This window comes from Micropterus dolomieu, linkage group LG04, assembly GCF_021292245.1.
Source record: "Micropterus dolomieu isolate WLL.071019.BEF.003 ecotype Adirondacks linkage group LG04, ASM2129224v1, whole genome shotgun sequence".
NCBI lineage: Eukaryota > Metazoa > Chordata > Actinopteri > Centrarchiformes > Centrarchidae > Micropterus > Micropterus dolomieu.
The window spans coordinates 15,320,048-15,335,928 of record NC_060153.1 but is presented as its reverse complement, the minus strand read 5'-3'; the positions used below and the strand labels follow the sequence as shown (position 1 = coordinate 15,335,928).

General features: G+C 43.6%; 1 protein-coding gene across 2 annotated transcripts in view; it reads left to right on the top strand.

Moving 5' to 3' along the window:
* Positions 1-15,881, top strand: part of grin2bb (glutamate receptor, ionotropic, N-methyl D-aspartate 2B, genome duplicate b) — a 92,259-nt gene that overhangs the window by 37,483 nt on the left and 38,895 nt on the right. For both annotated transcript variants that reach the window (XM_046048335.1, XM_046048336.1), the window contains one exon: positions 14,645-14,788. In XM_046048335.1, coding sequence (XP_045904291.1) covers positions 14,645-14,788 — 144 coding nt within the window. The remainder of the gene's footprint in view (positions 1-14,644; positions 14,789-15,881) is intronic.

Sequence of the window (15,881 nt, the reverse complement as noted above, 5' to 3'; positions counted from 1 at the left end):
TAAAAAAAATGGTTTTCCTTCTTTGGAGCATTTAAAGCAATTTGATTTTACAAATATATTTTATGCAAAACTGACATTTTGCACTGTGGGTGGGCCAATGAAAAAGAAAAGTCAAAAAGGGATCATTCTCTAGTGGCAGTTTTCCAGGTAGATCTTTCCATTTCTTATTTCTTGTCATTGATCAACAAGTAGCTTGAGCTGACATACAGTAAGTGCTGGTTGAAAGATTAGATGTGTCACTCAAATAATTTACTATCATCATGAGTTAATATGAACACCCATACCAAATGTCAAGGCATTTTACCTATGCACCAAAGTGTCAGTTGGACACCATTACCACCACACCATCAAGGGCTTTACTAAAGCAAAAAAAGTCAACTCTGATTAGGCACACATCTTCTATCAGCAGTATACAGTCATATAACCAAATATGCTGATGAAAGTCAGCATCGTTAGGCAGAAATATGCTGTCTTTAACCAGTATAAGCCCACTATAAGCAGCTATGACATCATTTGCATGATTTGATTTGTGAGCTTAACTCACCAGGTGGGGAGGAAGTGAGAAAGCTGCTTTCCTGTCACTACTGAGAGAATCAATGTATAATAATTATACATATAGGTCTTATATTAAAAATATTAATAATGAATATGGATTACATTTATATAGTGCGTTATCCATCTTGATACTCAAAGCACTTCACAGTGAAGGGGGGGAACTCACCTCAAGCACTACCAATGTGTAGCACCCTGATGCATGGCAACTGTTTCACATGTTCACCACACATCAGCTTGAGGTGGAGGGAAACATTGAGCTAATTACATTGAGGGATGATTAGATGGCTAGATAGGAATTTTGCCAGGACACTGGGGAACTCCCTTCTCTTTACAATAAATGCCACTTTAATGATCAAAGTGACTCAGGATCTCGGTTTAATGTCCAAATAATGGCGTCTTTTACAGCACAGCTTCCTCGTCATCGCTATCGTTATTTTATTAGGACCAGTAATAAAACTGCCCCCTACTGGCCCAACAACACCACTTCCTCCAGCAAGTTTGTTTTCCCAGGAGGTGTCCCATCCAAGAAAATAAAATAAAAAATTTATTTCATGGATTTTTGTTCAGATTTAAATGTGGACCTGCTCCCTCTGTAGATAAAAGGGCTCATTCAAGAGTAACAAAAACACAACAATTCTTATTTTCAGGTGATTGGACACTATTGAAAACATACTTGTGAATATTATATATTTAAATCTTACACACCTTTACTGCTATTAATAATCTGTTTTAAAGTTTTAATTTGTGATGCTCTGTGGTATTTCTTTTTTGCCTACATATTTTGTTGAACGTAAAATATCTTATTGAAATGGAAGTAGAAAAGGCAAGGCACTACAAATAATGTTAGACAATATTTTTTAATAATAATTTTCCCCTAATCTTCCTGCACTCACTATTAAACCCAGACATTGAGAACTCTGCCGGAGCTGTAGAGCGCTATTTTTGTTGTGTGAACTGGTAGAAGCTTGTTTCAAATCTTGTCTTTTCCCCTCTGGAGGTATATGGGAATATTTGTGTGTGTGTGTGTGTGTGTGTGTGTGTGTGTGTGTGTGTGTGCATGAATGAATGTGTTTGCTGGTTCTGATTGTGTTGTTTCATATTTGTACATTTTAAATTATAAAATCTGTGTGAATATATTATGCTTTTCATAAACATCAATGTACAAACATTTGATTTTTGATTTTGTGCAGTTTGTGTTTGTGTGTGTGTGTTTTAGCTGGTCCTAGAAATCACGGTGTTGTCTGGCCTCTGTTAAATCCTACAGAGGTGCAGGTTGTGTCTGGGGGCATTTGGTTGGCCCATTATCCTCTTTGTTGCTGCCAAATGGCTTCTGCTTCTTCTGTAAAGATACCCAAACAATTCGGAGGTAAACACACACCGTTAAATGAAACAAAGACATTTCTGCTTCACAACATTGCTTGTGTTTTTGTGAAGGTCACCTCCAGTTTAAATATTGATTTATTGCCGTAACAAAATAAGAGATTTTGATGAAATTAGCAGCTACATCCTGGAAAAAAACACAGTTATTCAGAATGCCCCTTCCTCTCTCACATCTAAATGCTGCTTCTGTATCTTGACCATAATATTTCATTATTCAAGCTGTACTAATAAAAGACAAAATCAGAGAACATTAACTACAATTATGTTAAATGAATATATGAATGAATGATGGGTTAAATGAATCTATTATGTTTACACACATATCACAAAAATTGCAAATGATAGGCTATAAAAATTAATGATGATGAGTGAATAAAATAGATATAAATTTTACACACCAGCAGCACTTAATCAGTAGAATCAGACTTTTAACACAAGTAATATTTAAAAACAATCCTCAATGAGTATGAGCTAAATATTATTATAGTTATGTCTTTGTTGTTTCTCACCATATTTTCTGTTCTCAAAAGCAGCCTTGTATCCAGGAGATCGTCCTGTATAGAAAGTGGTGCCATCATCATCACTCTACTGGCTACTGTGGGAGTGAATCATATTTCAGCGTTTCTGAAATAATTTCCTCGACAAAAATAGCAAGAGTAATTCAATCAGAGCATTATGGGATGTTTAAAATGAAGTGTACTGAATGAAGCCCGGGAAAGAGACGTTGAAACAGGGTCATTGATAATTAAACAGCCGAATATGAGATTAATTAACACACTGTGTGTGTTTGATTAGAAATATGATGATGAAGCACGCTGGGCTCAAACTGGGGAGGATTGACAGCAGCAGCGGCGTTCAGACTGTGAGGAAGAGAGATAGACAGAGGGAGGAAGATGAAAGGTGGAGAAAGACAAGTGTGATTAAGTGGAAAAAGCCGAGTGTTGGAGGGAACGATGTGTGCATGGGCACTTTTGTGTGTCCTTGTGTGTGAGTGTGTTTGTGAGCCCGTTTCTGAGTTCTAAGGGTTTGCCTGTTTTCTCAAGCGAGACTCTTCTCTATCTCTCTCAGCCTTAACTGCCGCCCCCACTCTCTCTCTCTCTCTCTCTCTCTCTCTCTCTCTCTCTCTCATTCTTCTCCCTCTCCCTCTCTCTCTCTCTCGCTCCGTCTCTCTACCCTCCAATCCTCTCCCACCAGGGCTTGTTGAGCAGTGGGCCGATATGTCGCTCTTCCTCTGCAAATCTAATTGGAGACAGGCTTTCATTGGCATGACATGGAGATGAGTTGCCAAATCCTTTCAGCTCTCCTGCTCGAGGCCCGCTCCCCTCAGCCCTTGTACAGTACTGCACACTGACGCAGCGCCGTTCTCAGGGCCATACTACGAATCTAAACGAAGTGTCCCTGACAATCTGAGCAAAATCAAACGCATCCAACGCTCGCTGTCTTAATGGGTTTAAATCATGCAACAGCCCGTGCTGCTTCTCTGGCAGACATGTTGTATTTAAACATGACGCTGAGAGGGAGAGACGTCAGCACTGTGGGGATCAGTCTGTGAAAAAATAGAAAACTTTTATTTACACAGATGAGTGCGTGCGTTAACGTGCATTGTATTATCCACTGAGAGTGTGGAGTGTGGAGAGAGTCACCTTCTTAACTGGAGGTTATGCTCACATGTTAGGCAGCACTACAGTACCTCAGGGAGCGGGTATGAGACACAGAGGTTTGTGTTACTAAGCTAGCTTTCTGGTGCCATATCAGCACAAAGGTTGAATAAAGCCTCCCAAGTGATTCACTCCTCTACCAGCCTTTTTTTTGTAGGGGCTAATTCACATATCAAACTGTTGCAGATTCAGTGCCACTACACCTTGACTATTTTGAGATTCCTGTGCTGAGCCTGAAGCACCAAAGCAGTGTTTGATGTGACTCAAGATGAGAAAGAAACAGTGGGTGGATGCAAGAGTGGAAGTGCGATTAGAAAGAAACAAATAATTCATTAGGTGGTCATGACCTGCCAATGAAAAAAAGGAGATTTGAAATTATCAGTAAAATGTGAGACTTTGTTTTACACCTTTGTCATAAAATTACATGATATATTTAATTTAAAAGCTCAAGATATAACTCTTTGTGGAATGTCCCTGTATTCTGTCATCTTAGCATAATAAACACAACAAACCTAAAAGCAAAAAACCTAATTACCCTATCAATCCACCTCCCCATTCTGTAGGAGATACAGGCCTGCATGCTTTGGTAAAATTTAAAACTGTGTTTGACAGATACCATAAACACATCTTTAACATAAGTGTTAAAATCAAAAAAGTGTCCAGACTGTGAAGACTATCCTGGAACAAAGACGATACTGTAGATGTTTTTCTTATTTCTGGTCTTTTTATATTTAATAAGCTTTTTTATTGGATTTGCGGACATTTACACTCCAGCAACCCCAGGCAGCGTACTTCAGACCTCAGGTTATGTTAGTCTCATCTTGAAGGTTTTTCTCTTGTGAAAGTAAAAACATACTGAAATATGTAAATAAGTATGTAAGCTGAGCAGCAAAACACAGTTATGTTAGTACAATTCCTTATCATATTTGTAATTGTAGGACTAACTAGGCTCCATCCTGCAACACAAGAACAATGCTTCTTAATTTTCATGTCTTCCATCATCAGCTGGTGAGGATTCTGACTTTTTGACATCCAGGTTTTCCCTCTTTACCCATCTTTTAGCAGGACATCATGTATGTAGCCATAAAGTGCATATTTAAGAAAGTTGTAAAAGATTTGCGTCTTAAAACGAGTCTGCTTGAAACAATTAAAAGTCAGCCGGAGACAGCATTTTTAAAGGGGACCTATTATGCTTTTTCATATTTTCTAGCATTTCTATAACACACACACACACACACACGCACGCACACACACACACACGCTTACTGTTTTATTTATTTATTTAATTTAAATTTTTAATATTTCTTCTTTTTTTTTAACACAAACACACATACGCTTTGATTACTTTACTCTTTAATTACTTGTTTAATGAAATGTATGGGGTTGATTGTTCTCATGGTGTATGTATGATGCTTTGGCAATATTGTTGTTACACATTCATGCCAATAAAGCTAATTTGAATTGAATTATAATATTACAATGTCAGATGTTCATATTAAACATGACCAAAGTTTCAAATGATAAGATAAAAGTATTAAAAAGAAATCCCTGTGAGCCAAAACCTCAGATATCCCCCTGATCCGAACGCTCTGTTTTGAACTGTTTTTTCTACTAATGGCTCGGTATGATGTCATTCCAAGCAATTTCCAAATGTGGTCATTTGCTCCAGGCAGAGAATGCTGGCCACGCCCACAAAGGAACATGCAGACCTATCCCTGCAGCAACCTGGTAAAAGCATTAGACAATGGCCAATCAGAAGACAGTGGGCTTTGCGGGGGGCTGAGTCTCAAATAAACAGAAGCATCTAGGGCTGGAAATGCAGTATAATAGGTCACCTTTAACCTTGTTAAGGAGCTAACGTTAGCTTAATTAGCTAGTGATTCATTTCAATCATCAAAATCTACAAACGTAGACTAGTAATGAGAAGCTACTTTTGTCTACCACTGTCAGAAATCAAGGACCTATTGTTTTTTGAATGTAAAATATTGTAAACCGCACATGTGCCGTGTTCAAATGTAAAGTTTGGCAGGGTAGCAACAGAAACTAAGGAGGACGGGGCTTAGTCAGCATTCAATTTGCAAAAATATGTTGACTCAAAAGGTTTTCATTTGTAAAATGCATCTTCAACACATTTCAGTCCTTGCTTTTGTTGTGGTTTATTTTTAAAAAGTCCATTTTCAAAACTAACCAAATCTGACAGCACAAATTACAAAATGTAACCCACCTCACAGACAGCTGTCTTGCAACTTCTAGAAAGGAGTCACAGATACAGAGGTTGAAAATTAGGTGACAAACCTTTTTGTAGGGCTCATGGTTGAGTAGTGTATGATGTGAAACGACAGGCAAGAAAAGCAAGCAGACGGGAAAGCTCCAGTAATGACACACACACAGACTGTGGCCCTTAGGACAACTCACACCTCTGTGAAATGAAGTCATGGAGCTGCAGGACATTATGTAAAAACATAGGACAGAGAGGAAAAAGATAGGAAGAGAGTGAGGGAGGGGTCAAGGGAAAGTAAGAGAAAAAAAACACTGACACTAATGACATATGAATGAAGGACAGAAATGAAATAGGGGTAATTATGATATGAAAGAGAAAGTAGAATGAGATGATGATTAGCTGTAATCTAAGAAGGAGAGATTGAAGTAAGCAGTGCCCTCATGATCCCTTTGAATGGCAGGTTTGGTCTTACAAGTGATTACACTTCTCTAAGCCCACTTTTAGGAGGAAAGAATCAGAAGAGAGCGATAACAAGAAGACGAAGTTTAGGAAGGTTGAAGGAGACATGGATACAGAGTGAGTAAGAAGGTGAGAAGAAATGAAAGAAGATCCAGAACAGCAGAGTAACTTTGCGATGGAAAAGAGAGAGGTGGTATCTGCACAAGACTGCTCCACATGTTAAAGAGAGAAAATATATGTCCAGCTGAGGAGTGTCATTTCAGCCAAATTCCTAGTGGTATCTGGCTGTAGATAGCCTATATTGCCAAGAGTTTGAGGTCACCCCTCCAAATCATTGAATTCAGGTGTTCCAATCATTTCTATGGCCACAGGTGTATAAAATCAAGCACGTTGGCATACAGACTGCTTCTACAAACGTGTGAAAGAATGGTTCGCTCTCAGGAGCTCAGTGAATTCAAGCGTGGTACCGTGTGTAAATATTCCACGGTCAACTGTTAGCGGTATTATAACAAAGTGGAAGTGATTGGGAACAACAGAAACTTAGCCACGAAGTGGTAGGCCACATAAAATCACAGAGCGGGGTCAGTGCATGCTGAGGCGTACAGCGCACAGAAGTCGTCAATTTTTGGATTAGCTCAAGAACAGTGCATAGAGAGCTTCATGGAATGGGTTTCCATGGCCAAGTAGCTGCATCCAGTCTTTACATCACCAAGTGCAATTCAAAGGATGCAGTGGTGTAAAGCATGCTGCCACTGGACACTAGAGCAGTGGAGACGTATTCTCACACTTCTCTGTCTGGCAATCTGATGGACGAGTCTGGGTTTGGCGGTTGCCAGGAGAACTGACTGCATTGTGCCAAGTGTAAAGTTTGGTGGAGGGGGATTATGGTGCTTATGGTGTTTTTCAGGGGTTGGGCTCGGCCCCTTAGTTCCAGTGAAAGGAACTGTTAATGCTTCAGCATACAGTTTGGGGATGGCCCCTTCCTGTTCCAACATGACTGACCACCAGTGAACAAAGCAAGATCCATAAAGGCATGGATGAACGAGTTGGTGTGGAGAACTTCACTGGCCTGCACAGAATCAGTTAGAAGCAGAGCAGAGACTGCGAGCAAGGCCTTCTTGTCCAACATCTGTGCCTGACCTCACAAATGCGCTTCTAGAAGAACAGTAAAAAATTCCCATGAATGCATTACTAAACCTTGTGGACAGCCTTCACAGAAGAGTTGAAGCTGTTATAGCTGGAAAGGGTGGACCAACTCCATATTAAACCCTAGATTAAGAATGGGATGTCATTAACCTTCCTGTGCATGTAAAGGCAGACGTCCCAAAACGTTTGGAAATGTAGTGTAGTTTTGGTTTAATGTGTCCAGGTTATCAGATATTTGTCTCTGACATTTCTACAGCCACCCAAACACACTGAACAAAATTAGGAACACAACACTTTTGTTCTGTCAAAATCTGTGTTAGTGAGCACTTCTCCTTTACCGAGATAATCCATCCACCTCACAGGTCTGGCATATCTAGATGCTGACAGACAGATTTGTGAATATATATGAGAGAAATAGGTCTTTTGTGTACATAGAGAAAGTCTTAGATGTTTGATGTCAGCTAATGATGAATGGGGGCAAAAACAAAAGGTTTGCCTTTAAAATTTTGTTCAGTATTCAACGGAGGTGGATGGATGGATAGATTTCAGTGGTGGTGCTCAAAGCATTGAAAAACTCATTGAAACTGATAAATTATCAATAAAGGCTGTATTAAAATCTGTTCTTCACTGCCACTGGAATACAATAGTGGTGGAGAAATGCTACATGCATAAATAAAGGTATAAAGAAGTCAAATCTAAACTCAACAGCTTTTAAAATAACCACCATGTTAGTTTTTTAATTGTATAATGTAGGCTAAATCTCACAGGATGCTAAAACCCCCACATTCACACATAATTAATAAATAAAATAATGAGAAATTAAGGCTATTTCCTTGTGCGGAAGAAATAGTCCTTGTGTTAACTGCTGACAGTATGTTTGGTTAATTATCCACAGTAACTGGAGCCTTTTTTTCTGGGATGTTGCTGTTGAAATTTTTTAAATATAATGTCCAGTAGAGCAGAATAACAGGACTGTACAGAGGCAGAAACTCTCAAACATTTCTCAAAATCATGGCAAAAAGCCCCAAACTATCTGAATAGTGAATTACCACTAGAGGTAAATGAGAAAATAATAATTTTTGACTATGGCACCCATCCTAAAGCTAATTTGTTCCTGATGACGCATCATATGCAATTTAGTTTTGAAAAAAGGCTCATTAAGTTCCCCAAAACAGCTGGATACTGTAGTTTTTAGCAAACGTTACTCAACTGGGAGCAGCATTTTCTGGGGACTATTTTTAACACAAGATAAATACACATGGTGTTCTACTGAGTATTTACAGCAACAGGATGGTGTCTGTGGGATCGACTCAAAATAAACCACAGTGGTCTTCATAATGAAGGAAAATCAGTGTCACCCTGTGTGGCTTAGTGATGTATTTTTAATTTGTAGTTTTCTGACAACAACGGAGGTCTGTGCCACAGAGGAATCTGCTGTTACAAATTTGCCTCCACAGACACTACACGTTAGTAGGATCAACTCGTTATTGGTTTTGGTCTTTTCATGGGATTTGTTGACAATAAGAACAGTAAAGAATATCACCAGCTTCATCCTTGTGTCTGTGTGGGAGGACGGATAGTGAACATGGTTAAAGGTTAAAACTGGATCCATTGATGGAATAATAATATGAAATTACATGTGATATTTATCTATAGTCTGAAATTCATTGAACATTCAACATGTTGAAGCAGAATTGCTCAAACAATGATTGATTTTGATGGAAGTGTGAGGTGAGAGGTGAATGGTTTATTAGCTGTTCATGCCAAGCCTTCATTACCTCCCTGAGCAGAGTGGAGTGTATTTACTGTCAATGTAGGTAAAACATCAGGTTTCAGCCTGCGCACACACACATACACTCTCCATCCCCCCTCATTTCAACCACTGCCAATCCCTCCACGATCACTTGACACTGCATTGTTATTACCTCATTACTGTGAAAAGTAAGTAACAGATTATTTGCCTCCCTGTGGGTAATAAAGTGGAGGAAGGGGGGGATGGGCTTTGATGTAGAGCAGAGGTAGCGCACCTAACGCGAGGAGTGCTCAGCCTCCTGCGTGACTGACATGTAGGCCTATGACCGATCGCACACATGGATGGGTACACTTGGTTCATGTCTGTGAATACACATGAACATGAAATTGCAAACATATACAGAATAATGTAAACAATCACTGAAGAGAGATTTTTTTTTTAACTCAAGCTTTAAATTTTAAAGTTCATTTAAAGTAAAAAAACATATTCTGTGGTCCTCTTTAGTCATGCTGTGACGCTCAAACTGTACAGATAACAGCTAGGGTATTGGACTTCAAGGAGCGATAGATTAGAAGACAGATCCCAATTTCATTGTGAGCATGTGACGTTAGCATTTAGCTCAAATAACTGCTGTACTTATTTGTAGCCTCACAGAGCGGCTAGCATAGCTGTAGTTCCCCTTCGAGGGAACTCGAACTGCGTCGGTGACGACACTATGGGAACGCCTCTGGGCATGGCAGGGCTGAATTATGAATGAAACTACTCCAATCCTATTGGTGTTGCTAGAATGGTAGCGTGTGACGGCGTAACCGGAGGCGTATATAAGCACGCCGGCACACAGGACACATTAGCTTCTTTCTATTCAGCAGGCACTCTGAGTATGCTTGGAAGCTCCACTATTGCATCATCATCGTCTTACCTGAAGTCTAGTAAAGCAGCAGTGATCATGTCCGTTAAGCGTTTCCGACAGTGTGTCTTCCCTTGTCCGAAACCCTCCACCGCACAGCTGTCTACGTCCCCTCGGTGGGATTACGGCAACGTGACAGGAATCAGCGTGTCACGTGTCATCCGACACCAAGCGATGACATCCGATTTGGTGGGCAAGGCCTACATGGCAGCGGGTCGTGCTGGTGCCTGCCTGCACACGATGACCGTCTTGCAGGCGTACCAGGCCGATCTTCTTCGGGACTGTGACCTAGTGGGGGGTCCCTCTGAGGAGGACCTGACCGAGCTCCGTAGAGCTACGGACTTAGCTCTCCCTGTTACCAAGGAGACGGCCCGTTCCATCGGCCGCTCCATGGCAGCATTGGTGGCTATGGAGCGCCATCTGTGGCTCAACCTCTCAGGCATCCAGGGGAAGGAGAAGCTTTTCTCCTGGACGCGCCCCTCTCTCTTACTGGCCTGTTTGGCGAAGCAGTGGATGCTGTCGTCAGCAGGTTTCAGCACGCTAAAACACAGGGAGAGGCATTTGAGCAGTATCTCCCACGCCGGTCAGGCTCCAGGACGGCGACGGCTCAGGAGAGGCGGCCGCAGCCCTCGTCCAGCGCCTACCGCCGCAGCCAGAGGCAGAGCGTCGCTTCATGGGATCCCCCTCAACCAACCACAGCGAGTCTCGGCGGGTCCGGGGGAAGAGGTCCTGAGGCTTCGAGTAGTGGATGGCTAAAGGCTGCAGTTCCGGGTTGGCCCCCACAGATTCTACGGGGTGGTCTGGACTGCGGTGCACGCAGGGCAGAGCCGGGTGTTGGGACAGGAAGTTCTCTCTCTGCTCGAATAGAGGCCATAGAACCCGCCGGTCAGAGAGGCCGGGTTCTACAGCCTATACTTCATAGTTCCCAAGAAGGACGGAGGGTTGCGTCCAATTTTGGATCCTAAACCAATCTCTGAGGAGATTCAGGTTCACGATACTCACCATCCCCGCCATCATCAGTCACATCCAATCCGAGGATTGGTTTGTCACGATAGATCTGCAAGACACTTATTTCCACATCTCCATCCGTCCCTCTCACAGGAAGTTCCTGAGGTTCGCCTTCGGGGGTGCAGCGTACTAATATTGGGTTCTTCCGTTCGGCCTAGCACTCTCTCCCCGCACGTTCACCAAATGCATGGATGCAGCCCTGGCCCCGCTCAGGCTCCAGGGCATCCGCATATTAAACTACATCGACGACTGGCTCATCCTTGCCCAGTCTCGGGAGTTAGCGGTTCGGCATTGAGATGTCGTCCTCGCCCACCTTCAGCGTTTGGGGCTGCGGCTCAACGCGAAGAAGAGTGTGCTGATGCCCGCCAAGCAGACTACGTTCCTAGGGGTGGTGTGGGACTCAACGACGATGCGGGCCCACGCGTTGAGTCCATTTTGTCCTCAGTGACCAGAGTGCAGCTAGGCAGCGCCATCACTGTAAAACACTTTCAGAGGGTGTTGGGTCTCCTGGCAGCAGCGTCCAGTATAATACCTTCTGGACTACTGCACATGAGAGCCCTGCAGTGGTGGCTAAAATCCAAGGGATTCTCCCCGAGGGGAAATCCGCGCCAAAACATTATTTCGACAGACACCTCACTCACGGGATGGGGCGCAGTCATGGACGGCCGCTTTGCGAGAGGCTCCTGGCAGGAGCATCATTTCTCCTGGCACATAAATTGCCTGGAAATGTTGGCAGTATTCAGAGCTCTGAGGAGTTTTCTGCCCGCCCTCCGCGGTCGCCACGTCCTTGTCAGAACCAACAATACGGCAGTGGTGGCCTATTTGAATCACCAGGGGGGTCTGCGCTCGCGCCCGTTATGCAAACTGGCACATCAGATCCTCCTGTGGTCCCAGCAGAGACTGCTGTCCCTCAGAGCGATGTACATCCCTGGGACCCAGAATCAGGGAGCAGACCTGCTGTCGAGACAGGGGCTGAGGCCCGGGGAATGGAGACTCCACCCTGAGGTGGTGGAGTTATTATGCGAAAGGTTCGGCCCCACGTGGACTTGTTTGCATCTCGAGAGACTACGCACTGTCGCCTGTGGTTCTCCCTCTCGCCCCCAGCCCTGCTAGGGCTGGATGCCATGGTGCAGACGTGGCGGAGGCTGCGTTTGTATGCCTTTCCTTTCTGGAGCGGGACCGTCAGGACGGCATCAGCCTACTACTAGTAGCCCCGTTTTGGCCGGCACGAGTGTGGTTTTCAGATTTAATATCGCTCCTGGAGGGCCCGCCCTGGCAGGTCCCTCTGAGGAGAGACCTGCTGTCCCAGGCGGAGGGCCGGATCTTTCACCAGCACCCGCCCTGTGGCAGCTGTGGGTCTGGCCCCTGAGGGGGCGCAGTTCCTGGAGGCGGGCCTATCGGCAGGAGCCCCATCCACGAGAAGGATGTATGGCCTGAAGTGGAATGTGTTCGCCACCTGGTGTAGAGAACGGGCAGTGGACCCAGTTACCTGCAGTTCCTCCAGCACCTCCACGGGCCTCTCTCCGTCCACACTCAAGGTGTATGTGGCTGCCATTGCAGCATTCCACGCCCCTCTGAGTGATGGGCCCTTGGGGAGGCTTCCACTGGTCGTGCGCTTCCTCCGTGGAGCCCACAGGATGCGCAAGATCCTTAAGATGGCCTTTCTCCTCGCTATCACCTTTCTGAGGAGGGTGGGGGATCTCCAGGCACTTTCGGTTTCTCCTCGATGCCTGGAGTTTGCCCCGGGGAGGGTCAGGGCCATCCTGCACCCTTGTCCAGGCTATGTCCCTAAGGTTACGTCCAGTTTGGCCGGGTCCACGGTGCTGCAGGTGTTTCATCCCCCACCTCATGTGACGGCGGAGGACGGGAGACTTCATCTGCTCTGCCCTGTCAGAGCACTGAGTATTTATACTCTGAGCTCTTCCCGGTGGAGGAAAGCAGACCAGTTGCTGGTGTGTTTCGGGTCCCCCAAGGCTGGGCTCCCCGCTTCTAAACACACCATCAGCAACTGGATCATTCAGACTATTTCCCTGGCGCACTACTCGAGGCATGGCGGCTTCTAGGGCCCTCCTCGCAGGGGCATTGCTCCAGGATTTGTGTGACGCGGCTGGCTGGGCCACCCCTCACACTTTCATCCGGTTTTACAGTCTGGACCTTCCTTCTGCACCCGGCACCCGTGCGCTCTCCTCTTAGTCGTGCCTCAGGTTTGTACGCTGGGGGCAGGCAGGGTTTCGGCGCGGCCTAAGTGGGTATCTCGTTCCCATAGTGTCGTCACCGACGCAGTTTGAGTTCCCTCAAAGGGGAACGCCTCGGGTTACGTATGTAACCCTTGTTCCCAGAGAAGGGGAATGAGACACTGCGTCGGTCCGCCACACCTCACCCCGCCTGGAGTGCCTTGCTTCATAGAAAAGGGCTAATGTGTCCTGTGTGCCAACGTGCTTATATATGCCTCCGGTTATGCCGTCATACGCTACCGTTCTAGCAACACCAATAGGATTGGAGTAGTTTCATTCATAATTCAGCCCTGCCGCACCCAGAGGTGTTCCCATAGTGTCGTCACCGACGCAGTGTCTCGTTCCCCTTCTCGGGGAACAAGGATTACATACGTAACCCGAGACGACTCCTAACTATGGACAGAGCTTGTCCGTTTGCAGTCTTTATGCTAAGCTTGGCTAACCACGTCCTGCAGCTCTGTGTTTAACACGGAAACATAAAAGTGTTGTCATTTCACTCTTTTCGTATTTCCCAAAATGTTGAACTATTCCTTTAATCTAAACATTTATTAACGTAGACTACACGTTTAACTGTTTAGTCTAGCGTAGACTAAACAGTTAAACAGCAGTGAGTTTAAGCCTGACACCTCCAGTCATCTCAGTCAGCTTTCAACAGTAGCTATACTTCACTCTTGACACACAGAGGACCCCTGACACGATGCTGTTTTCATTACAGCCCCTCTGCCGTGTCGCCTCCGGTCACTAACATTCGTGAATAATCCATCTTGACTTCTGTGTCCCGATGAGTTGCTTGGCGGTTTTTACACGGGTGACTGACCTTGACCAATCCATGGCACCAGACATCAGGCTTCTTACTTTGTCTCTTCTTCCTCTCTCCTTGGAGAAAAATGTTTTGACAGATATGTCTGTCCACACATTTGGTACCCTACTTTAAATATCATTGAACCAGGTGGCTATTTTACCTGTTCTGCTCTCTGTAGCATACTAAATGAGCTAACATAGCTTTGATAGGGCTTGACAAAGAATGAGTCACCTTGTCTGTGTTTGAATATTCACACTAATTGAAAACCTTTTTTGACATTACACGGAAGTAAAAGTCTCTGTTTAAAACATCATAAATACTGTTCATGAATGAAAAATATGTCCTCTTGTTGCACATTATGGAGCATCGACGGAGAATGCACAATGCCAAGGACTATATTTGTTCCTGAGGCTTGTAGTAGCTGGACACGCTCCACAATCATGCCCTACCTTCCAGTTCTCTCTTATGCTGTATGACTCATGACCTTGTTTGCTGATTGGCTCTGTGTCTCCGGTTTCCAGGACGACCACTCCATGTTTTTCCAGTTTGGTCCGTCCATTGAGCAACAGGCCTCTGTCATGTTGAACATCATGGAGGAGTATGACTGGTACATCTTCTCCATAGTCACCACGTACTACCCTGGCTACCAGGACTTTGTCAACAAGGTAAATAAACATACAGACACTCTGATCATGTTAACAAGAACACTTGAACTTATAGCTTCAAGTTTTGGAAACACATTTTGGTAAATTATTTTGTGATTTATGCATCTCATCAAACAATGTTGACCCAAATGGCACCCGTTTCGTAGAATAAACTAATAAACAGTATGTACCTATGGGCATATAGCAGTCTGCCACTTATCTGCTACATTATCAATACAGCAAACCTTTATACATTAAGTACCTCTTGGCAATAAGTTTTGGCTGAAAATGGCGAAGAATGTGATCTGCTAAGATAAATGTATTCATTTGATAAAAACTGACTCCAGAAGCAGCACTTTATTTTATTGTTTATTTAGCTTGGACAATGTACAACTGATAAAATGATCCTAACATCCTTACACTGAGGACGTGGCTGTCTGGTTTTAAGCCATAATATCAAGCTTTTGAAAATGATATGCTTCTGCAGGGTTTGATATAAGAGAGCGAGTTCCATTTTCTGATTGCTTTAATGGAAAAGGCAGATTGGCCGAACTTGTCTTTTTGAATGCAGCCACTCAATGAGGCTTTGGCCTCCATATCTCCACGGCTGAGAACAGACTCTTTAAAGGGGATGGTATGAGATCCTGAGTGACTTTGAACACCAGAAACACATCTGAAAAGAATAAAAAGATATTGAAAGTCAGCTAATCATATTTCTTAATAATGTTGCTGCAATGGCAGTGTCTTGCCTTTGAACAAAGTTAGAGTAACACTCTGGTTTAAAAGAAAAAAAACATTTATTAATATTAATCATCTAAATGGAAATTATGAATGAGTATATTATGAATGAGGATATTTAGTGACCATACTCCTCTGTGGAGCATTTCACAGTAGTCAAATTAGCTTTATGTTGAATGTATATAATGTATAGAGTCTAATATCAACTGGTATAGTTTACTGTCCCTACTGTACATCTATATCTTATATTTAAAAATATTTTTAAAACAAACAACTCAAAGCTCAGATGAATTAAGCAGAGAAAGAAACTTAAAGTAAATCTTATGTATGCAACCAGTTATCCTAAATCTCACTCTATCTTGCTGTTTTCTCTCAA